Source organism: Catharus ustulatus, chromosome 12, assembly GCF_009819885.2.
Source record: "Catharus ustulatus isolate bCatUst1 chromosome 12, bCatUst1.pri.v2, whole genome shotgun sequence".
In the NCBI taxonomy this organism is placed as follows: domain Eukaryota; kingdom Metazoa; phylum Chordata; class Aves; order Passeriformes; family Turdidae; genus Catharus; species Catharus ustulatus.
In genome coordinates this window covers 14161191-14186409 of record NC_046232.1, presented here as the reverse complement: position 1 = coordinate 14186409, position 25219 = coordinate 14161191, and the positions used below count along the sequence as shown (strand labels likewise).

At 47.6% G+C, this 25219-nt stretch overlaps 1 protein-coding gene across 2 annotated transcripts in view; it reads right to left on the bottom strand.

Annotated features, from left to right (window-relative positions):
* Positions 1–25219, bottom strand: part of NTRK3 (neurotrophic receptor tyrosine kinase 3) — a 216594-nt gene that overhangs the window by 26349 nt on the left and 165026 nt on the right. The window contains exons 14-16 of one of the 2 annotated variants that reach the window (XM_033070941.1): positions 22804–22976; positions 18537–18780; positions 7844–7918 (exon numbers count right to left, since the gene is read on the bottom strand). In XM_033070941.1, the coding sequence (XP_032926832.1) occupies positions 7844–7918; positions 18537–18780; positions 22804–22976 (492 nt within the window). The remainder of the gene's footprint in view (positions 1–7843; positions 7919–18536; positions 18781–22803; positions 22977–25219) is intronic. The other variant, XM_033070943.1, reaches the window with a different exon arrangement.

Below are 25219 nucleotides of genomic sequence, written 5' to 3'. Positions count from 1 at the left end.
AGCAGGGAAACATCACAGAAATACAGCCCAACATCAGAAGACACATAGGCTTTCTGTCCTAATGAAGGCAGGGCAGGCACAGATGGCATCTCGGATAAACACGCTGAAAGCCGTGTTAGAATAAAGAGCTCATCATCGGAGGCTGCAGTGTCACACCTACTAATGATGTGATTAAACCCATCAGCGCTGGTGGGAAAGCTGTGCCAGCTCTGGCACTGCTGAACGAAAGCTGCATCTCCCAGCAGGGCAAAGCCCAGCCTGCAGCCCCACCCTCCATCAGCCAGAACTCCGGAGACACACTGGGGATAGGGATGGTCATGGCTAAACTGCCTGAGACCCAAACCAGGGGAAGTGGCCATGGAATCTCCTTCCTGTGCAAAGCATACCTGTCCAAAGATGGTGTGGAAAGCACCATGAGAGGGGGCTGCAGATGGTGACAACAACCCAAAAGGGACAGGCAGAGAAGAGGACAGTGACAGCACCTGTCTGAGCGCTGCTGTCATGGAGGAACAGCAGTGGCACCAGGAAGGGAAGAAATAAAACCAGCAACAGCCAAAATGGTGATGTGCTGATGGTGAGGCTGTGGTTGGGCTGCAGGATTCTACTGGCAAGCAAGCTAAATTTTAAAAATTTGAAGGAATCAAACTTTGCATTCTCTTCTCTATTTTTCCAGCTAAGACTTTCTGTGCACTGACATTCCCTCCATTCTCTATCAAGTTGTCCAGATGCCCTGGGTAGGACAGAGCTGCTGCAGTCCCATGCATTTCAAGCACTGTGTTAAAATTCTTCCTCCCTACTTTATTTATCCAGGAGCATAAATAAATTAGCAAACCCACAAACACAGGAACCTGTTTCCCAGATGCCATTAGAGCCCTTAAGCACTAAGTGGCCATCACAGATACCATCTTCTGCTCCCCTTCCTGCAGCCAGCCAGACCCTTCAATCCACCCAGCCCTGCTGGGGCCACTGCAGAGACCCTGCACCAGCAGGACACATCTGACTGGTTTTGCCCTGACACAGGACAGCTCCTAGATAGTCAGCTCTCCAAACAGGCCAGTTTTCCTAGAAGAGTCTCTAGCCACCAGCTCTCCATTAGGGTTAGCCACAAGCGGAAGGACGGAAGGAGAAAGTGAGTGTAAAAAACCGCTAATGTTCTGCAGTGTCAGAAAGGATGAATGACCCCTGCAGACATATGCTGAGCAGACAGGACAGTCCTCAATTATGTCACTGCTGGAGCATTTACTTCAAGGATAAACGTGACTACAGATGCTGGGCTTCAAGCCTTGGCTGCTTTCATTCCTCTGGATAAGCCACTCTAGTCCAGGAGTGAGAGGTGTGTGTGCACCGTGCCCTGGCAATGACACATCTACCTAGGAAAACGCTTTACAGGGGAGAGTAGAGCTGAAAAAAACCCCATTAAATTTCATTCTTCTCCCTTTCCTTTGTGAGAGCAAGCCCTAAAGGATTTGCTAAGGTATTGATGGGTACCAATCCATATATCCCAGTGAACAACCCACAGCCTCCCTCAGGAAATCACAAACAAATCTTGACTACACAATGGAAATTTCCTGCTTGCCACACTGATTTTCCCCACTCTCATCCTCACCACATTATCCCTGTGCTAACTCCTATATACTTCCCTCAACATTTTCTAACCTTCAAGCTCACAACTTTGTAAATATTTGCAATCAGGTAGCACATCTCCCCACTCTGGTCATTCTTTAATTATTTACATAGAGCTCTTTCTATCCTCAGTAATCAATGGCTTCACACTGTCTTTGTTTCTGCCTCACCTCTTCAGAAGCTGCTGACTGTATGGATGCTCTTGGTGGGGCTGAACTGGGGACATGTGACTGTGTAATAAAAGAGTATTTAAACTAATGATTGCTGTAGAAACACACACTTTGCTCTTTAACTTGGGTTCTTTACATGGAGGGCTTCAGAACTGCATTTGTTTCACTGGCTCACTTTAAGCCAGAAATTCTAGGGAGCTGCCACCAAAAAGAGACTGTGCTTGGCTTGACAAGGGCATGGTTTATAAAGACAAAATGCAGCGTGGCCTGGGGCGGGCACAATCTCACTTTACAGCACTACTTGCTGTATATTGATCAGAATGGGCTGGGTGCTTTATTAGCCACTCAGGAGATGCAATGAGCTGCCACTGGAATTTGTGCTTGATAATCAAAGGCATTTGTCATTCTTCCAAATGCTCTGTGAGTAGATGCTTGATTTGGGTGCACATGAGAAATGGAGGAGAGCAATCTGGAGCAAGGGGCATTGTCCTGATCCACTACAGCATCCTCCATGGACATCACACCATGGGATAGACAGGGTCTCTGGCTCAGCAGAGTCCTTCACCACTGGCAAAAATGTCCATGGTGACACTTGAAGAGCAAAATCCTTTTGCCTTTCAGCTGCCTGGCACGCAGAGCTCCCTCACAGCCCTCCTTTCTGTTTTGGCTTTCCTGCATTTCCTAGACAAACTGCTCCGGTTTTTTTTCATTCCCTTTCTCTGACAAGTACAGGTGGCCTTGCTACCCTCTCATTGCACCTCCCCCAGCTTGAATTTTAAACTATTTAACAGCTTTAAATGCACCTAATGAGGCTTCAGCCTGCACTTTGCTGCCATCCCTCTGCTTCTCTGGCACCAGGAAGAAGAGTGGTTTGGAAGCCTATCACGGACTTCCCTGTGTTGGAGGTCTAATTACACAGTAACTGGTGACCTTGTAAGTACAGGGTAATCTGCTGTGTAATACCAGGGTAAATGATCCCAGTACTCCTGTCTTTTCCACTGCAGCCTTCCGCAGAGATGGAAATACAGCCAGTTAAATGGTAATTAATCTTTGAACCATTTGACACCGACCCAAGGCGGTGAGGAATAACCAGCAGAAGCCTCCTGGCTGTGCAGGACAAGGGACCCAGGAGCCAGGCTCTGGGAGTGCCCAGGGACACCTGACCAAAGGGACTGCCTTGTCACTGGCCTCTCTGGGAGCCAGCTGCCAGAGGCAGAGGGAATGGGCTGCTTGCTTAGAGCTGATGCAGCTTCTCCTGCCTGTTAGGAGCAGTTATTTGGAGAGACACATCCAGAATCATCTGCAGGAGGAAGGGGGCTCCAGGGGCACGTGGATGCCCGAGGGGAACAGGCACCTGTGCTGTCAGTGGAAGCAGGGTGGAGCCAGAGGTTCTGAGCAGCTCAGCCACGCTGGGGATGAGCTGTCTGGAGCATTTCCTTACCCTGACTGCAAGGGAGGTGGGTGGGAACAGCACCAACGCTTTCCTCTGAAACCATCCCAACCAGCCAGGCACAGACCCAGGAATTCACCCTGCAAAACTCCAGGAAAATCAGCCAAGACATCCATTTTCTGCCTCCCCACTGTGAGATGCATTTAATTCCCTCCCACGCTAACAGCCTGCTGCCCTGGGGCTGGGGGCTGTCTGTCTGACCCCTGCTACCTTCACAGCAACAAAATACATTTGCATTCATTTCAGACCCACTGACATCATTCCCTCTGAAGACCTGCAGTTTTTTATGGTAAGCACAGTAATGATTTTCAGATTATAGACTAATAAAATATTTTAATTTGCTCAGCACATTAAGGTGGGCACTATATGATTATTATGACATTTAAATAGTGCTTTAAAAAAAAGGAGGGTGAGAGGGTCTGCTTGCATTTCTTTTCCAAGCAGGAGCACTGAAATAGAAACTTAAAATCTCACACGTGGGTACCAAGATCAGCTCTGATACCTCCCCTCTGTGCCTGTTTCACTTGAATACCTGCCAAGTTAAATAAACAAACATGGGATTGCAGTGTCCTAGTTCCAAACCTGGTTTTGGCAAAGGAGCCCTCCTCCTCAGTCACTCTGGCCATGCTGTGCAGCAGTGGCCTGAGCTAAACACCACCTCCATGTGCCATCAGATCACAGCTGGGCTGGCTCATCACACCTGATGGGTAACACTGAGCTTTCACACTTGAGCCTGGACTCACCAATTTCTCCCCTCTGTCCATTAATTGCGTACAAAGAAGAACTAACTGGACAAATCACGGGTTTAGAGCATCCCAGCATTTTCATGGCATGCAATGTACACTGCAGGCTGCTGCAGCAGCCACCCTGCTCTGCCTGGGGAGCACTTGCATGGTTTGGAGTCAATCAGACTGCACTGGACAAAGCAGGGGCATTTTGGAGGGGAAAGTTGCCCTTGAAGCACTATGGTTTGGTATGGCTGATAGTTCTGGAATTCCTTTCCTAATTTGCAAAACAGGGCAATGAAACCTCACCCTTGGAAGTGTTCAAGACCTGGATGAGGCTTTGAGCAACTTGGTCCAGTGGAAGGCATCCCTGCCCATGGCTGGAGAGGGGACTAGATGTCTTTACAATTCCATGACTCTGTGAACTCACTGACTTCTCAAAAATGCTGCACAGGTAATGGCCTGTACAGTGAAGCTATAAATGGCAGGGGAAAGCCTGTCAGCAGAAGGAAAAAAAAATAGCCAAATGTTTAGCTCAGCATTAGTTATACCTGGCAAGAGAGACAGAGGGTTACACAATGAGTATGGTGGTTAAGAATAGCAAAAAGGTTCCTTTGTTCTGTGAGTACTTCTGCCTTGTTCCTCACCTGGATCACTGAGGTTTAAGGGCAGGTGATTACGTGGAGTCTGTTCTCCAAGGCAGAGGCACGAGTGAGCTCAGGCCTCCCCATTATCATTACCTGACCTTGCACATTCTCTTTTGCTACCTCAGCATTTTTTTGTGGTGAGGATTTTTAGGTGGTTATTTTAATAAAACTGTGTTAAATCTCTTGTTTCCACGCCAGGTACCTGCTGTTTAACAAATGGGCCATGACTAAGCATAGACTGGGAATCGGGGGCAGCTACGATTGTAAGCAATGAGATTCTGGGGCTGCCTTCTTCCCCTTAGGAGCACATTTAGTACTGGTGCTTGATTATGAAAAAGATAAATCTGATGTGATTGATGCAACAGGGGATTGGATTTGATGATCCAGGGAATCCCTTCCAGATCTCTTTACTCCTAATGAAGCAATTTTTCAAGGGAGTTTTTAAGGTGGGGATGCAGTGCTCTGCTGACGGCAAACAGTGGTGAAGTGTGTAGGAACCTGATGATGGTTGGTGGTTAAATCCACAGATTTAACTAATCCTTATCAACAAGAGGGTGCAGCAGTTCTTGTTCATAGTTCTACCAATCTTGAGCAAAGTGCAAGGATCCAACCTGCTTCCTTCTTTGCATTTTCCAGCCACTGAGGATTCCCAAAATTCACTCTCTGTGAACCAATACCTCAAATGTCTCAGCTCACAGACTCCCTACATATTCCTGAGGTACTTACCTGTTTCCCAACACTGTAATGACTGTCCCCTGCAATCTTATTTTCATGTGAATCTCCTTGGTGAGCACGAGCAGGGATCACTCTTCAACACTGGCAAACTGAGGCACAGCAGAACTAATGGAATTTCCTATGGTGGCAGAGGGCATCAGTAGCAGGGAAGGGACCTGCAGCACAGTCCTGCTCTGGGATTTCACTGCTGGACCCTTCTCCCTGCACCTGGCTCTGCTCTCCCTTTCAAAACAGGCATAGCAGAGCACAAAGCAATTTTCAGCCCAAGCATCCACTGATCTGGGGTTCCCAGCCTTTGTCAAGCCCTGGGGGCTGAGATTGGGGTTTTTGAAGGTACAGGGCAAGGTTTTTTCAGAAGTGATGCCCAGGGAAAGTGATAATGTTCTTTTTTTCCCCCTGAGTAGTTTTAATTCTTTAATTCCTACTTGCTAATAAGATAAAATGCTGTGATTTCTGCAGGATCAAATGGTGCAGGATAAGCTAGAGGACTTTATTAATTAAAAGGCTTTTAGAGCTGGGAAAAAAATAATAAAAAAAGCAACAGGGTGGTAGGTAATAGCTATGAATGCTGCTCCAGCATCACCTGCCATGACATTGTAGCCAAGGGGACGCTGTCATGTTAGTGCTGGGCATAGCATTCTGATAGCAAATAAAAATGATAAATGAAAGGGTAAGGCTTTCTCTGTCCAAAATGTGGTTATTCACAGATGTACTACATTTCTCCAGGGCCTGATCCTGCAAGTAATACCAGATGTAGCATTTCTCTGCTCCTCTGGCTTCCCCAGGGATTGCTTGGAGCAGTGAGTGCTAGGCCCAGTGGCAAGTGTCTGCAAGATCAAATTCATAGTGTGCCAAGCATTTTGAATGAAAAGAGTTATAAAGAAGTCACATATTATTATGTCACATTGCAAAGGTCAACCCCAGTATCTGTTCTGTCATAAGGACATGATTCAAAGGCAACAAAATAGTGTCAGGGCACAGGGGAAAATAATTTTTTAAAAACTGCCTTCAGGGCCAAGGATACAAAATTACATCAGTGCTTAGAACTAAATTCCCATCCACACCCCACAATTCAATTTTGGCTCAGAAAGGCATAAGCGTAACGAAATCACCTTTCAGTGGCAAATCTTCTTATCTGCTGACATATCCCCTGCAAAATCAGCAATATCTAAACTCACACTCCCATTTGGTTCTGGCAACAGTCAGGAAGTGCCAGAGCCTTGCTCTGTCACAGACCCCAGGAAGGATTTGCAAGATGCACCCAGCTGCTGAAGGCATTCTCTGGAGCAGGAGCAGCGGTCCTGACACTCGGTGGGGGACAGCTCACCCTGCATCCCCTGGCCAGGAGCAAACAGCTCCCCTCACAGTGCCACAGGGAGCTAGGGGTAACCAGACCCAGGTGATTTATCCCAGTCATGCCCACTTTGAAAATGTTTATGCTCATCTCTGAGACTGCTGGCACAGGGAAGCTATTGGGAAATAAAGTGTGGAAGCCATCACTTTCCTGCCTTAAACTATGAGGGGTCAGAACTGCTCAGTGCAGTGTCTTAAGGTGGATTAGCTCCCATCCACTTCCAAAACAGACTCAAGCAAAGACTCCCAACTTTCTACATCAACAGAGCATTTCCTTGTGTGCCAGCAGAAAAATCCCACTGGACAACCAAATTGGAATTTGCTGCTGCAGCTCAGCCTCAGCAGCCCTGCAGTTTCCTGGAGGAGGCTTGTGACAGCTGGGGACACTGAGCTGAGGATCCTGCAGCCAGCACCAGGGGATGCTGGCTTTGCTCTGTAGGAGGGAGGGCAGGGTGAACTGAAGGTGTCACCAACCCTCAGTGGGTTCACAGAGCTCACCTGGCTCCCATCAGCCACACCCTTGGCAGAACCAAACTCCTTTGCTCTGTCAGAGCTTCAAACTCACAGCAGCCCCTCACTGCCTGTCCCCTGGCCCAGGGATGGGAGCAGCAGTGGGAAATGTTGGTGACATCCACTCAATGACAGCTGCAGACACCCAGTCAGACACCCAGAGTGTGGCCAGACCAGCACAAAAAAGGCATCAGCACTGGCATGTGACAATCCAACCACTCAAATGGTCTGGCCCATGCTGGTTTGACTGTCCAAGCAGCTCTTGAGAGGACAGCACAGGCCAGGGACAGTCGCAGTGAGCAGTGCAAATGCCACCCTGCTTGGAGGCATGGGGTGGTTTAGCTGACAGAGACAGTGTGGCCAAGGACAGCCCACACTGTCCACTAGTGCAGACCCCCACAGAGGAAGGTGGCAGTTCTGCATCCATCCCATGTGATCTCACATCCAGAGAAGCCCCAGCGAGTGGCTTTAGCAGACACGTGTGCAGTTCCCATCACTCACAAGAGCCCCTTCACTGCCAAACGCACAGGACCCGAGCTATTCCCAAAGCCACTCAACCCCAGGTGTCATTCCATGCCCAAGCAGCACCAGTCCCCCAGTTCCAGCTGCCCCAGCTGGGGATGCACTCACTGTTGCAGCTGCCGCCGGTGCCAGTCTCTGTCGCTGCCACGCTGCGCTGAACTGGCCCTTCAGACGCGGCCCTTCCTGACAGTGAACGGGGAAAACAAGGGAAGGAGACAAACAAAAGAGAAGGGAAGGGTGAGAGAGGGAGGGAGGGATGGGGGGGATGAAGCAAAGGGACAAGAAGGGAAAGGGTGTGTCTTTAACTGAACCAAAAGTCTTTTGCTGGCTGCAACATCCCAACACTACACAGCCTTTGCTGTGAGGGCGTGGCGCAGGCGAGACCGTCTGGCCCCTGTGACCACACCTTGCACCCCACACCATCGCCTGCACCAGTGCTGAGAGAGGGTGAGCTGGGCAAGAGCCTCCTGAAACTTCTCCTTGGACTGTGTCACACAGAATGCCATCCCTTGAGGGACCCAGAATCCTGCTCCAGACAAATTTTAGGATGCTTGAGCACTTTGTGTGTATCTGGTACTTTAGCATCCTGCTTCTTGCCCATTGCCAGCCCTCCTGGGCATGGTGCAGGGACTCATCTGCCTCTGCCAGCAGAATAAAGCCCAGGCCTGATGTCTTCACTGAACAAGCTCAGGCCAGACAAAGTTAAGGGTATTGCTGGCCAAATGTCCCAGAGAAGCACCTCACACATCACCCTACACTGGCCCAAAAGTCTTTGTCCCATCAGTACTGTCGCAGGTTGGGGAAGAAAATACCAGATCCAACAGATTCAAATCACCCACAAACCTGCCAGCACTCAGAAAACTGAGGTTTAGAAAGGGACTGGGGAAGCAAAATTCTGGGGCAGGAAATATAGCACTACATTATCCTCTGCATCAAAGTAGGAAAGATTTGGGGAATGGGAGAGAGGAAAAGGGGTAGGGATCGCAGTGAGCACATTAAAAGTGAATTACAGGCATAAAGTGTGCTGGCTTTCCAGTGAGATTTTCGTGTTCCCACTGGGACAAAATATCAAGATGGAAAGGCAATCAGTGAACACAGTGGTTTGGGGGTACACTTCTGTCTGTGGTACTGAGGAGCTGAGGCTGAGAGCTGCCTGGGGAATACCCAAAATATGGCCTCAGGGTGTGTCCAGATGGTCATTGCCCGGGCACCTGCCCACTCTGCACCAGCAGTGGAAACTGAGCTGCTGAATGCAGCTGGCAGCTCATTCTGCTTGGGGAATTGCCCATTGGATGACTGACTCACCTCCCTTCCCAAAAAGTTGAGGTAGGAATTCAGGGTGGGGGGAAGGTTTAGAAAATTGTTTCATGCTGGTTGTTTAAATTGCCTCTGCATTACAGTTGGGGAAAAACAAAAGAGAAGTCTATGCATAAAACTGCATCCTAAAGCCAGCTGTGGCAGAGGCACGGATGTTGGAAGGAAGCAGAGCAAATGAAGTCATCCAGCAGTGGGGGAAAAAACATCAATATTATATAGTGCAGAACAAAGCAAATTCTACCTCAAACACAAAGCTGAAAGGGAAACATCTCCCTCTGTCAGATCTATTACCATGCATTTATTCCAATAACAAATAACTAACCCAGAGAGTAACCCAAACCTGATTTATTTCTCCATCTAAGTAAATATGTAGAGGCAGCCGAATTTGAGTGTAAAAACCACTGATCTCATATGTTTTTTTATATATGTTGAAAAAAAATAGGAGTGAAGTTTCTGCCTTGCTGCCAGGGGATGCTGGCAAAGCATTTGAGCTATAGATATTGTATCTTGTCACTAATGACTGCAGGGAACTAAAAGGGATTTGGATTTTTTAATGCTTCACATTAATTGATAATTTGGTCTCAGAATCCACAGTGGAACAGAGGATTTGCTATATTGGATCTGTCTAGTGGCCCATAAAATCTGGCGTCTTGCCTCAGTGATGCTCAGAAAAATTATCATCCAGCTTCTTTGCTTATAAGGTTTTTGGCCTTTCTTGTAAGGACCATACAGCAGAAAGGGGCAGAAGGTCCCTCTGGCCTACACAGCAAACATCTCCAAAATCTTGAAATGTGGGTTTGGCAGGGTTCTCTATATATTTGAGTTGTTTTTTGGGTTTTGGGATTTTTTTTAAACAAGAAACTCTTTAAGTAAAACCATTCTCAACAGATACACTGCTGCTTTAACTCTTGTTCTCCACAAATAGAGAGGAACTTGTGTTTTCAGAAGGCAAACAGGAGCATGGCTGAGGCCAGAGCAGGGAGATGCCTTCTGCTGAGCAGAACACTATTGATTAGGCAGTATAAAGATTTCCCTCACTAATTCCTTTAGCAATCTTATCATGTGTCGCCCACATAATTGGATGGGGAAGAGAGAGGTGGAATCACTTAAGCGTTCAAAGCTCAACACGCACTGAGAAAAGATTCCCATTTCGTGTGTGTGTGTGCAATTTTGTGCATCGTTGCCCCTTGATTGTACATTGAACACGCTCCCTTTGACAGCCCGGCCCTAAACAGCCTGGGTATTAGAGCTGCTTGCAAATGGAGCTTTCTCCATCCAGCTGGGGGCTTGGGAGAGGCAGGACTATGAAACTGGGGAGGGGAAAGCTGGAGAAACTCTGACCATTCAGGAATCAGCAGGGAAAAAAAAAAAAAACAAACAGTGGTTTCCTTCCATACATCCTTCCTCCCTTAATTAGGGAGGTTTATGAAGATAGTTGCATTTAATTTTTTTAGGGAGGCCTTCAGTTTGTCATGAAGCAAAGCATAATTTATCCATGATCTCACTAAACTGGCTTATAACTTCTCTGCCTCCAGTTTCTTTGCTGATCACACCGAGGTTTGGGGGTGCTCCCCACCTTTCCTGATCAAGGTGTCACCACATAAAAGATCTCTTGGCTGCACCCATGGTAAAGGAGAGCTGAGATCATGGTCCTGCAGGTGAGAAGGAAGGAGGAGGCCAGTGGAGGAAATGGGTTTAACAACCCAGATTCAATGAGAGGGGGTGGTGTTTTACATTTGCACATTCCAGTCTCACTGGAGTGGAAGTGGCAGAGCTCATCCCAAAGCTTGAGGAGTTCACAACCCACACTCTTTCTGGTCCACCTGTGCTGGAATAATGAAGCTGGAATAATATACTGGCATAAGGTTTTCTACCTTCTTCTGCTCTAGCTGCAGTTTAAATCAGTTTAAATTTAAATTAAATTTAAATTTTTACCCACCTTAGAAAAACTGAGAATTATCAGTGCCTCTGACCTTCTGTGTACAAAATCCTTCCTTGTTTCTGGTGACACCACAGTGAAACACATTTTGGATGGATCTCCACCAAGGGAGAGTCTGTCTTGCTCAAAATGAGACATTGAGCTCTTTTCCCTGTCTGTCACAGCTTTCAGGCTAATGGGATGCTCCAAGTGGGGACAGCAGGAGGAAGAGAGCACACTGCATGCAGGCAGCCTCTAGCAGGTGTTGGGAGCCACACTTGGACAAAACAAATTAAAACAGGGGAAAGAAAAACAGTTTCACAGTCAGGGGGAAGGGAAAAACTACTCAAGGATGGATGGGGATCACAAATAGCTTCTCTTGCCTCTCTAGATCAGTTGGCTGCAGCCAGGGAACACTGAAAATAGAAAAGAGCCGTGCCCTCCATTGTAAAGTTTTATGCAAAGGGAATTGCTTTGAAGGAAAGGGTTCCTGAACTTCCCTGCAGAAAATTTGCCATTTCAAGTTTTTACAGCAGAGGTGACAGGCTTGGGTAGTTTGGCTGCACTGAGAAACAACCCCAGCTTTCTGAACTGAACTGACTCCAACTTCTGGGGATGGTGTCACTACCACTGGGGTGGCTCCAGCATTTGACTGGCTACTTCCAGGACTCTCCCCAGATCCCAGGAAAGCAGGGATCAGCCTGGACAGCTTTTAAGAGCAGCCAAAGTCCAGTCAGCATGGACAAGGACTGGAAGAATCGTCTCTGTTGAATCCAAACTTGTCATATACATCCTCAGGTGTTTTAAGTCAGGAAATACTGAACAACAAACAATTCCTCCCTGTTTGGCTACATCTTTAACCTCTGCAAATGGAAGGTTAAAAACCATCAGGAAGCTAAAATGAAAGTCTTTGAACTCCCAGCCCTCTGGATCTCAGCCTGATGTTTGGGAGAAATCAAAAGCCTCAATTCAAATGCCTGGGAATGGGGCTGAGCTTTGATTGAAAGATCCCAAGTTTGATAAGGTCGCAGTAGGTATGGGAGGGTTTGGGGGGAACAGGGGATTTAGCTGGAGGTCAGGGTTTAGGTGAATATTGAGACTGCATTAAACAAAAATTCTGAGCCAAATGACTTGCAATGACAGCAGCAACATACCCTGAGCAGGAGAAGAGGTTAGCATGGAGGTCAAGTACCAGAACAGGGAGTTTTTATTTCCCAAAAACAAACCGCTCTTTTGTGCCTGTGCTTCAAAGAAGATGTCACCAGATTGTGAGAGCTCTTCACCTGCCACATCCCTCTCATTACTGGAATGAAATAAATGGCAACAGCATGAAAACAGCAACTCAAGCAGGAGAACAACAGGTAGACATTGAGAAAAAGGGGAGGGAGAAAACAGGGTGCGGATGCAGGACTTGACAGGGTGGAGAATTAGGGCAATTACTGTTTCTGAGGAAATGCCAGGAATACAGCACAACCTAATTTCCCCAATTAATTCTTCTGCACTTGAGCTGCTTTGTGTGAAGGGCTCTTAAGGTTTCAAACAGGAGGAAAAAAAAAAAAAAAGACTCAACATTTGTTTTTCCCTCAGTGTAGAAATGGGGAAGTGTTGAGGGAAAATGTCTGGCTACAACACAAGATGATGCTGTTACATCTTCCTTTCAGGAGGTAAGGAGCTGTGCCACAAATTCAATTTGCAGAGGTTTTTATAGGAGCCACAGAGATATCAAAGACCAGCACATTCAATATCACAGTGACTTTTCCTGCACGCAGAGCACACCAGGACAGGCACAGAGACACTTCACCCACACACCCACAGAGAGCCATTCCCTCACCTCCCCTCCTTCCAACCCCACTGCAGCCCAGGAGGAATCTGGTTCCTCTGCCCCCAAAACCCAGCCAGGGCAGCTGGGAGGCACCATGGCATGAGCCACACCTAAAAAGCCATACAGATGTTATCCAGGGGAAATGATGGCCAAAAGAACAAGGAAAGAAATAACAAATTAGGGGTTGGGGTGATGGGATACATGGGATAAATGTTGAGAAGGGCATGAAATACTTCCAAACACAGGCTTTTGCACAAAGGAAGACTGTGGCTCTGCTTGACTGGCACATCTGTACCAGCCACATCTCCAGGTTACTATGAGACTTTTTTGCTCCTACTCTCATAGGGCTGACAAAGCAAGATATATTTCCAAAATCCCATCTAAGAAGGAGAAAATTAAAACACTTTTCACTTCTAAGTTCTCTTCCTAATAGAACATACATTTATAGATGTGAAACCTTCCCAAAACCTGAGCAGAAAGGATGGAGAGAGAGCAGCACATCACATTTTCCACCTCAGAGAAGGGCTAGAAGAGGAGAAGGCAGTGCACAGATGCATCTGCACAGCACCAGGTGTTGGGAATGGTGCTGATGTTGGAAGCTGAATGTGACACACACATTGTACCTTCTCCAAGAGATCCCCACAACAGCCAGCCTGGCCAGAGGCTGAGCTTGCTGTCCCCCACCCCTCAGCACTGAACTGAGCCTGAGGACACTGTCTGGGTGCACAGCCTCTGTCAGAGCTGACTTACAGCCAGTGTGCACTGGGTCTACCATAAAACCTGAGAGTGGCAGCTTATTTTCCCTCCCAAAGTGAGGCAGTACCACATCCCAGCTAGAAATTCAGAGGGAGTTTTCCTCCCCTGTGCCTGTTGGCATGTCCCTTAGCAGGTGATGGTTCAGAGCCCCAGCACACCCATCACAGGGCTCCATCCTGGTGCTGACAGGGCTGGGGAGCAGTTCCCCTGAGCTGGATCCACCTCTCACACTGCACAAACACTGCACAGCAAAACCAAAAAAGCAGGGGGCTGGCAGTGGGTGTTGTGCAGCTGATGGATCCACACCAGCTCTAAGGGGCTCTGTCAAGTCTGCACAAAAAGGCAGCTGGGAGAGTCCAGCTGAGCCTCTGCAGAGAGTCCAGAGCTGGTGGGAACAGAGCACCAGGGATGGTGTGATTGTTTTGGAACCCTCTATTGAGGAGACTGTGGGTCAGACTAAATCCAGTTTCAGTGCAAGGCTTGTCTGTTAGTCTTATCTGCCATGCTGGATGAGCCTCCAAAGGAGCACGACCCAGGAAGCAGCTAAATCTCACTGATTTATTGCACACATGGAAATTTCACTGGAAAAATTGGCTGTGCCCATGAGAAAGAAGCCAATCTTGAATTGCAGAGGGAAAGAACAAAAGTAAGAGATGGTCTAGACGAGAGATGGTCATCAGAAAGCAACCTTAAGTGGGTACTGAAAATAATCAAGAATATGGGGGGTTTGCTGGCCATTTTAAAGAAAGAGAAGAAATAAAATGTTTGCACACTAAACCTTCATACTTCAGAGGAGCAGGGATCCCAGACTTTTTAAGGAACACTGACCTAAGGCCAAAGTTATAGCAGAAATGTTTTGGTTCTGATGGTCTAAGGGTGTAAGAGCCAAGGTTCATGGGAAGAGATATTAATCTTTTATTAAACCAACTGATACAACTGAAAATAACAATAAAAAAGAAGAACTCAGAGAGGGTTTGTGCACCTAAAATTAATTCTTTCTCCCCCTTCCAACAATATCATGTGCTCTATTAAAAGATATTACTTCTTCCTGCAAACCTTGTTTCCCCCAAATACAAACAATGCTCCTGAGTGGTGAGGACACAGAAACAGGGAGCATTTTTGTCATTATGTTTATCTCTGAATTGCTGGAAATTAAAGAAAAAAATAACATTTCCAGAGCCCTTTTCATTCAAGTCCTGCATATGTCTTTTTTTTTTTTTTTTTTTACAAGCAGGTGTGCTCTGCATGATGAAATGACCAGGAGAACACTCAGGACTGACCTCTGTGAGAGGATGGAACTAGATCCCTACAAGGTTTCAAGCCCAGCCCAGGATTTGGAGCAGGATGACAGAACAGTAGGACAGAGGAAATATGGACAGAGGGATGTTTTCATGAGTTTTAATGTCTACATAAACCCTTCCTCTGTTTGGAAGGGTCTTCACTGCTGATGTCCCACCCATGTCAGGACATCACCTTGGAGTTACTGAGGAGCCTTGACCACAGTTTAAGACTGTGTTCTCATTTAAAGATGAAGAAATACTGCCCTTTCCTTGGACAGCTGCCATGTGATTTTGTTTTGGAACTGAATTACACATTCTGGGGGCAAAATGGAAAATTATCTTGGTATTACTGGAGCTTTGGTGGGTCCAGAGCCACAGAAGGGCTCTTGGAGCAACCAAGCCTCAGTGTGCAGGGTGAAAGAGCAGCTGGGAATTGTGACCTCAGAACCCTGGGGATGCTCCCAGCTCTGACACTGTCCCCAGCCACTGTGCCATCCTCCAGGCCAGCACTGGGCAGGCACCCTGTGCCTCACTGGCTCCAGTCTCCGTGCCACCCTCAGCTTGGCTGAGGCACCACGTCCCTGACCTGCAGCGTCCCACCACCTGCTGTCACAGTCCTGAGTCAGACCGAAAAAAAATCGCCTACTCACACAGTTTTTTTAGAGAAAACAACAAGGCAAATGAAATCCGCCCAAACCTTTCCTCTCCAGTATGGATCTGTTCCGTCCCGCCTTCCCACAGAGACCCACACCAAAGATTGCACAGCACGTTACACAACACGGCACAGAAATGCTTCTTCAGCAGCCACGCCTTCCCCTGCTCACAGAAGCTGGGCTACTTCTCCCTGTCTCCCCAGTTCCTCCACTTTCCTCCGCTTTCCACTCAGATCTGTTCCACCTCTCCCCACCACTTCCACCTCCACAACCATTTTCTGTCCATCCTGTCTTCTTGAAAGGAGGTTAAAAGGCAACAGCTGACAGGATCTCTCTGTGGTGCAGGAGGAAAAGGAGGAATCTGTCTTCAGGCAGAGCGTGGAGAGCTTACAGAAAAGGGGAGCAAGCCTCTCTGCTGGTTTTGTTTGTTTTCTGTATCCAAATGTGTAACAGAAATTAAGCAGTTCACCTTTGTTAAAGCAGTTTTGCATCCCACAAATGCAGGAGCCAGATGGTGTACTTTCTTTGTCTTAAAAGATTAAAAAATGGGAAAGGAAGGAAATGGCTAGGAACTAATCCTCAGCCTGGAACATGGTAATATATCCACATACCCAGGCATTCAGGCTTGCAGGGCCTGGGCAGGAGCAAACACAAGGACCCAGCAGACTGAAGAGTCTGCCTGCAGAGAGCTCCAGTCCTGTCCCTTTGTGTCAGCTTGGGGGTGGGATTTCTCCCTGTGTTTCCAGAAGATGACAAATTACAGCTTCTCCCAGGGCTGTAGCTTGACACACCAACAGCATTTTCTAGAACCAGCTGAAGCAGAACTTTGCTCCAGGTCTCACTGCTGGCAATGGCAGGCAGGCTAAAGGGGAAAGCTGCAATGCACAAACACTGGGAAACAGGCTCAGAAACTTCACCAGTCAGATCATAGATGTGACCAGGGACAGCACTGAAGACTTTGAAAGTTCAACTCTTCAGCCAAATTTTGAGTTTTCATAGCTGAGACCCAGGAGCAGCTTGGTTCTCCCACTTGAGCTTCTTTTCTCATATTCTGGTGGTTGGACTGTGGGATGAAGGACACCTGGCCCCTGGAATTCTGCTCTTTGCTGGCCTGGAGAGGCTTCCCAGCTCTGTCACCAATCCTGCTTTGACCCTGGGCAAGTGTCACCAGTGCAAATATGGGCAATCAGAACCTTATTTTGCTAGAAAACTTCTTTGGACTTTACCAGAGATAAGGCTTCCATGAGTTAACTTAATGATCAAAAAGTTTTAAAGAACTGAAAACAAGTGAAAATAAAGAAAGGAAAATCAACTAAGAACAAAAGGCTGTGATGGGCTGAAACTCAGCTCTTGCTGTGGTCAGTAGCTGATAACTACTTTGTCATACTGGCAATTTGTGTATGCAGAGAAAAGTCCACTAAAGAGCCTTAGGACACTGCATGAGACAGCACGGAGCAGTCCTCAGCAAAGCACTTGGCACAGACAGGATGAGGGCTACAGGACACCACCACAGAGAAGACAAAAAAATCCCACGACAATAAACTGGCCTGTGGAGATCATCTCAGCCCTCCCAGCTGTGGCAACAGCCAGAAACTCTTCCCCTTGCACAGAGAGCTCTTGGTGCTGCAGGAGCACGAGCTCCTGGGATTGTCTCCAGCAGTGTGACACTGCCTGTGCTTGGGGCAGGATTGACAGGGCTGAAGGCAGGCAAGAATTTATGTAATCATATGTGCTACTTCTCATCCTCTCCTGGGCTCTTCTCTTTCCTACTTGTTCCTTCCTGAAGTTTCAGCAGTTATGGGACCACATCACCTTCCTTTCCTCATCACTGCCCAGTAATTCCACTGAGACCTTTTCCCAGCATGGACTTTTCTGCTGCACAGTGAAGACTGGTTCCCTCTCTGGTCATTAAACCAGTGGCAATCCAGGGCCTGGAGAAGTGCTATGTCTCAGCACAAATCTGACCATGTTTCCCCTCCTCCCCAACACAGTAACTGCACTTGGCAGCTATCACATAATGAAAACCTCCTGAATCAGATCAAGACAATAGGCCACCCCTTTCTGGGTAGGTGGGAGAAATCATCCTCAAAGCCAAACATACACGTTGTAAGCAGAAATAAATCAGCCCCAGTGCAAGCACCAGGCTAGAAACCATGGCTCCCCTAGCCTGAGAAGCCCTTCCCTGCTGGTGGATGGTCCAAACTCCTAGTCCAGTGTGTTCCAAACACTTCTCATGTCACATTTCTCAAGTAGCTGGGAAGGGAAATTCGCTGTTCCCCCAGGGACACTGCCACCAGGCAGGCAGGACAGTGCAGACAGGTACAGAGGGGGTGTGCAAGACAAGGGAACAGTGTGAGCACAAATCACAGGAGAAAAGGCTGGAAAGGCTTTCCTGGCTCATTGAGTCTCTCCCCGGAGATGAGTACAGGATTAGCCTCTACACTAAACCCAGGCATTTTTATCTACTTGCTTCCTGGACTTCTTTAATGACAGGCTCTCAGCAACCTACCCCTGGCAAATTATTCCATTGTTTAAACAATGACCCTACTGGGAGAAAAAATGTTCTGAGGTCAAACCTAAATTGACTATTATTCTTCCATATTTTATGCACTTATCAGTCAGTCTTTCAGTTGCCTTCTCTCTATGTTCCTGTATTAAGTTTCTTTAATCTAAAACCAGAGGTCACAGCCTGTAGTATTTATCATCTCTACTTATCATCATTACCTTTAATTTGTCAATGTCTTCAAAAAACAAGGAATAAAAATAGACAGTAAGGATGGAATGATTTCAGAGCCATCCAAAAGCATGTGACTGTGTGCTGGGGTATCACAGAGTCTGTGTGTAGGCATCTGCATGGGTGTCTGAACTACAAGCATGGCCAGGACTGAACAGGATTAAGGACAGTGGTTTAGGGATGCCTGATCAACTTCTTTGCACATGTTTCAATGAGGTAATAACCAAGCAAGTGAGCCCAAGGGCTCCAAAAACTCATTTAATGCAACATTTCCTATCTCCCTTTGCTCTGAGCATCAGATTGCCACGGCAGCTGCCTTACCCTGTAGTAATCAGTGCTGTAGACATCTCTTGACATCCCAAAGTCTCCAATCTTCACCAGCAGGTTGGCTCCAACCAAGCAGTTCCTGGTGGCCAGGTCTCTGTGGACAAAGTGCTGGGAGGCAAGGTACACCATTCCAGAGGCGATCTGGCTAGCAATGTGGAGCATCTGGGATAGCCCTAGCTCCCCTTTGGCTTGTCGAGGCTGCCCATCCACGAGGATCATAGCATCTGGGCCGTGTGCCCTACAGGGAGGGAAAAGCAAAAGCACAGAGTTGGGTCTCAGAAGTGACCAGGAGACAGGAGTCCCACACAGTCACTGTTCTTGCTGGATCGGGACTCCAGCTCTGCACTGTGAGGATGGACACACAGCTCCAGTGGAAAGGAAGAGAGAAAGGCTTAAGAAAAAACAGGATTTACTGAGTGAGTGGGTGCCATATAACCTTATCCTGTCCTGTCTACTGCACACAACCTCATATGGCCACAGATGGAGACTGCCAGGACAGAGGGACCACTGGCTTGAGGCAGCCTGGACACTCTTCTCTGGCAAGATCTCTGCCAAGCTAATGAGCCCCCAGATATTTACATTCACTCCAGTTAATTTTTATACCATTGAAAATACCCCAAAAGCAGAGATACTACCCCCTTTTCTTCCAAAGCTGCCATATTTCTGCTGCCTAATCTCTTTATCAGTCCCAAACAGCCTCCTCTCTTTTCCCAAATATCACCAACAAACCACCCCCTGATCAATACCAATACAGCCAGAGATCACAGAAGATGTTTCAGAGGAACATCAGCAGCTTCATCCCTGTAAAACCCCTCTTATGTCCTGAGCTGTCCCCGAGGTAACACAGGTACTGTGAATGTGGCAGCACGAGCACAGGTGCCAGGTTTAGCCCTGGATGTCAGCAGGTGCAGAGAACACCCTGGGCAACAAAAGGAAATATTTTGCTGAACCAAGCGCATCATAAATGCAAGACTTTAGGTCAGTCTAATTCCTGTCCTGTCCCTTTTTTGTCCCCTTCTTCCCTGTGTGCAAGATTTCCTTCGTGCTCCCTCTGTGATGCTTTTTCCCCTGGCAGAGCTCACCCTGTGGTAACCTGTGTGAAGGTGGAATAACAAAAGCCCTCATCTTTAGGGAAATGCAAGAGATGTTGTATGACCCTCCTCCTTGTGACTAACACACGGCACAGCAAATCCTCTGTGGCTTTCTCTGTTCTCTTTGAGATGATGCTTGGTGTGTCCTACATAGTACACGACTTTCTCTCCCTTCTTCTCTCCTTTTCTCCATCCCAAATGGTTGTAATCCAGAAGAAAGAAGAATCAGCACATTTATGAGATGAACATAGGAAGGATATTAGTATATTTAGTTATGTCAAGAAGGCTATAGAAATAAGAGAAGGGTATGCCCATCTTTCCTTGGAGAAAGGAGTTTAAAGAGGCCATAAAATTGGGTGGATTCCCTGTTAAAGAACAGTTGGAGTTTTTCTCCACTATGAATTAATGGAGGCTTTGGGGGGGAAAAAACTCCCACCATTCTGGCTTCCTCTTCTGAAATTCCTCTTCTGTCCCATGACAGTCTGTGGTGCTGCTTCACAGGAAGGTGAACACCAGAACTCTGCAAGTTTTCTAACAAAGCCTATTGCCTGTCTGAGCTAAGAGCAAATGGCAACAACTTACTACAGACTGCAGAGTGGGTCTTCCCTTTGCCACACCAGCTGATGTTTCAGGCCACTAAAACTCTCTGCTCTCACACAAAGGTCTAAAAACACTGAGGGGATTTTATTTATCGTGCTTTTCTCTAGGAAACTGGGTCTAAAGCGAGCCTCTTCCATTTTACTGCTTTTCCAATTTCTGCAGTTAAACCAGGAAAAGTCCATCTGAGTGTCTTACAGACTCCCAGAGTCCCTGCCCTCCAATGTCTGGGAGTCACTGTCTCCTGCTGTGAGCTGGGTGAATTATTCCACGATAAAAACTGCTGTTTGCAGCATCATCAACCCTTCCTGACCCCCTTGCAGCCCCATTCCCCACCAGCAGACACCTTACCCAACAAAGCCCACACTCTCTTTCCATATGACCCCTTAGGCATTTTGAGTGCCTCTGTGCAGGGTCTAAGCTCCCTTGTCCCCAAAGCCATCTTCCTTTGGGACACAAAGGGTATTTTCATTGCCTAGCACATTCCAGCATGAAGGGAAGCACATAGCTGCTTTTTCCAAGGCTGCACAGGAAGGAGAAGCTGGCAGCTAAACACAGCTGGAAGATGAGAAACTGCAATCCCAGGGACCACACACCTGGAAAAGTTTCTTTTCCTTCATAAAGGCCAAAGATAATACAACGAACTTTCTTTTCCAGTGAGACTGGAGATTAATTTCACCAGGCGTGAGTGTTTCTCCAGTGTGTCCCAAGAAAGGATTGGGACTTAGGAGTGAAGGGCCCATGGCTCCAGCAGGTAACAGCCTTAGGAACACATTCCTGAGTGAAGCAGTTCCAGCAGGCACTGGCAGTGGGCACAAGACATTTTTCTGAGACACTGAGAGAGCCTGTTCTGTGCAATACTCTGGGAGGTCAGCTGGAGCAGGGAGAGAGGCTGTTCCTCTGCTGTAATATCTGACTCCTCCAAGGGAATAAGGTTGCTGGTTCTGCCAGGAAAAAGGATAGGTCAATTTTGAGCTCTTTGTGAAGCACTTGAAGAACAGCATCTCTCACCCTCTTTTTCAGACTGCCTGCCTTTGGTCACAAGGCTGAGGCACTGTCCTTAACACTGCATCACCAGCTGGGCTGAAACACCCTTCCAGCCCAGCTCATGGTTTCATGCTGGTGGCAGAGTTCAATCTGCTGCTGCTGGGAGTCTGCTGAGCCCTCCAGGTACCACAAAACAGGGTCCCAGGTAAACAAGGCTGCTCCCATTCTGAGGAGCTCTGTAAATCCAACAGCCTTCACTCATCCTACCGTGGCAAAGATGTCTTGGATTTATCCAGAGCTTGAGACAGGGAGTGAGCTATAAAATCCTGTTCAATCTACCCACAACTATACCAAAATGAGGATGAAAATCAATGCAGGAATGTTCCCAGCTCTCCCACTGCCCTGCAAATGCCCCAAAGAAGCTGGAGACAGGTTGGCACTACTTGGCAGAGGAAAGAAGAAATCTTTAGCATCCTTCCTTATATTCTTCTGTTGTGGGTGATTGCTTAGAGGTGTAAACCTCAGGGAAAAACTTGTGTTTCCTGGTCAGCAACTGTGTTGGTAGAAAAATACTCAGTGAGTGTATCCCAACCCCAGATCTAGACCTGCCATGCACAAGATTCTTGTTCCTCCTGCAATCATATTCACACTTAGCAGTCAAAACAGGAAAATATCAAGGGTCCAATTTTCTAAATATTGAAAAATAAAACTACTAATTATTTCAAGAGGTAAGTACCACTCCACTTGCACGCAGGTTTCAGAGTGGAATTTCTGTTTTGTGGCAGAAGAGCACCATAAACATCCTCCCACAGCTGCTCCCTGGCCCTGGCTGCTGGTGGATACAGAGCACACAAATCATCCGCCTCAGGCTAATGAAATGGTTGAATGATGATGGGGGGCACTGGGGGCTCTGGCAATTTGCATCTCTCTAGAGACAGAGAAGGTAATTACAGCACTTCTGCAGGCCTTGCCTGACTTCATGAGTGGCCTGGTGCCACAGGTTAGGGACCAGGGATCAGGGATGGACCCCACAGGCACTGCCTGAGACTCCTCCAGCATTTCTCAGGTCTTTTCTGAATGCAGGAGTGAGAACCAGTGACCAGTAAATGCCCAGGACACAAATCAGATCAAGGACCTGACCACCAACAAATTTCTCAAAGGAATATTTTGGTTCTTGTGCTGTTGAAGCAGGAGCTTGGTGGCTGAAGGAGTGATGGTGAGTGCCCTTCCTGCTTCCTCAGGACATGGCTTTGCTGGGCATGCAGGACTCAGAGCTGCTGACAGCTGTGGCCTCATGTCCTTCCATCCCCACAGGGCAGAGAGGGATCACAGCCACACCTCCTGCAGCTTCAAACTTGCTCAGGTGGGAGAAGACAGCCCTGCTTTCCACAGCTCCTGAGATTACCTAAGAGAAAATGTTGGGATAGGGCTACTAAAGCCCTAAATGTGGTGAGTACCATCATCTCCTCCAAGCTGTCCTTGGAACAACCATCCCTCACTACTCAGCCCACTGAGTCACAACACCACTGAGCTAGAACAATCTCACTGAGGCTGTGGGGCAGCCCCAGTGCCCTCCTTCCACATACCTGAGGAATTTGTTGAGGTCTCCGTGCTTCATGTACTCGAAGACCATGATGAGCGGGTCGCCGTCCCCGCACACGCCGTAGAACTTGACGATGTGCTCGTGCTGCAGGTTGGTGAGCAGCTCTGCCTCCCGCTGGAAATCCTTGCGGGCTGCCAACGTGGGGTCTTTCAGAGCCTGCAGGGAGGGATGCAGAGTGGGGGGAAAGCCAGAACAAAGGGGTCTCAGCATGTGTGAGCAGCTGATGAGGAAGGGAGGGAAGAGGAGCCCAGCTGTGCTGGTGGCACCAGGCTAGTGTGTCGTTCCTGTAGTTACTGTCCCAGTGGGCTCCCCAACTCATTTCCTGGGAGCAGCAAACATGCCTCAGAGGGTAATAGCTTCCAATTATTCCCAGCTTGGGCAGAATTTATACTGGTGACCTAGGGGTGAATGGCTTCATATCTCATTATTATTAAATTCCTGAGCCAGGCAGTCCTTGCTATCTGTCTTTTATTTTGAAATAGCTGACTACACTGCCTTTATTCAGAAGATGGATTTGCCTGGCTGTGCAGTTATTGTGTGGATTTTTCAAACTGCCTCTGAAGAAGGACACTGTCAAGTCTTTTCTCATAATTTTTAAAATCATGTTTTTATTCCCTGCTGTTTATAACAGCTCCCCTGGCAGACTGATGCTGAAATCAGTATCCTTATTGAGAATATCTCATCTCCCACAGTTTGAGAATGCCACTTCCATTGCAAGGCAGCTTGCAGGCTTCAGGTGGTGTGGACCAGCCCAACATTGCAGAGTTGCCACAAAGATGTTGCTGATGATACAGGAGGGTTCTCCAGAGTTGGGTTTTGGCTGGTCTGTGCATGATTGTGCAGTTGCGTTGGAGAGTTAGTTTGAAAGCAGCTTGTTGCCATCTCAGTGTATCAAGGGAGGGAACTTGACAAAAAAAGTTGAAGTCCAGACCATTTGACAAGAAGAAATGGCCACAAGAATCAGCACAGTCTTTGCAATCATTTAAGAAAATGAAGAGGCTGGTTTTGAGTCGCTGGTTCTGCATCATAATCTCTGCGTCCTCCACATGCCAGGATTGTTTAGGACCAATTCTGGCTTTTACTGTGCAGCCCAACAGGAGCTGGAAAGGACTTAAGTCCTGAAAAGGACTCAAGGAAGCTTATTCCACTTGTCCTGTGTTGTTCTGATGTGCACCAGTTCCCCTTTAGTGGTGGGGGACACTGGGCAGCTCTGCACTTACCTGCACACAAACACACCTCCCCCTTTCCCTGTGCCTTGAATCTCCTCATGCAGACAGCAGAGGAGCCTCAGCAGCTGCAGGCTGCAATTCCTGTGCAGAAAGGGATGCTAAATATCAGAAAGCTGTGCAAGGAGGATGGGCCCAGCACTCTGTCAGTGCACCTGGGCTGGCCCTTGGTGATGCTGGCTCTAGAGATTCCTCCAGAAAAGGTGCGTTTCCCTTTGGAGCAAACCTGCTGTGAGGCTTTTCCCCAAGCCTTAGGACACTGCCTCATCTGATTCTGCCCCCAAATTGCTATTTATATGGCATAAATCTACTTTAATTCTGTGCCCTTTGGGATAGCTTGACTAGAGATATTTAGATGAATGTTAGTTACATGGTGCAGATGGCAAAGCATCCATCCTTATCTCAGGCACCCAATTACTTTTAGTCATTTAATACCTCCATAATGTTGATGCCACCCTATTTTTCTGCAGGAAAATAGTCCCTTCCCCCATCACTCTTTTCTCCCCCCTTTTCCTGTGGTTGCACATAATATTTCAAGCTGCAGTGAGTTTAGATTTCATCTCCTTCACACACAATCATTTTTATAAGGTGTTAAGATTGTAAGTTCATTGATATCACACACCCAAAAAAAAAGTTATTAACCCCCTCCTCATTACTAAGGTTGCACAGCCAAGCATTTAGAAATGAGGGAACTGGAAGGGGTAGAACAGGGAAAGAAGACCAGGACCAAAGAAAGAGAAGGGATGTCTCAGTAAAATCAGTGGAATGCCTCTCCAGGAAGGTTTGGGGTGGATTTTTTTTTGTACCTCCATCACACAATTTCTCCTTAACTTCTGGCAAGTCCCTGAGCACCTGCAGGTTGCAGCTGTCATCATGAAGTGCCAGTTGTTCCAGCATTAGCTGGAAAATCCCCTCTCATGCAGCATCAGGGCCAGGTCTCCACAAGCACCATGTGGTTATTACTGCAGCAGGGCTCACTGAGTCAGGTACCTGCCCTCCATGGAGCTGCAAAGAGAGGCCAGAAACTCCATCCTTCACCTGAAGAGATCTCTTCAGCTCAGTTTTCCTGCTTCTGCATCTGCCCTCTGCAAAAGGGGATGATACAAGCCCAGAAACTTGCTGGGAGTCTGTGAAAATGGGTACACTCACTTCTAGGGGGGTTCCAGCACAGCA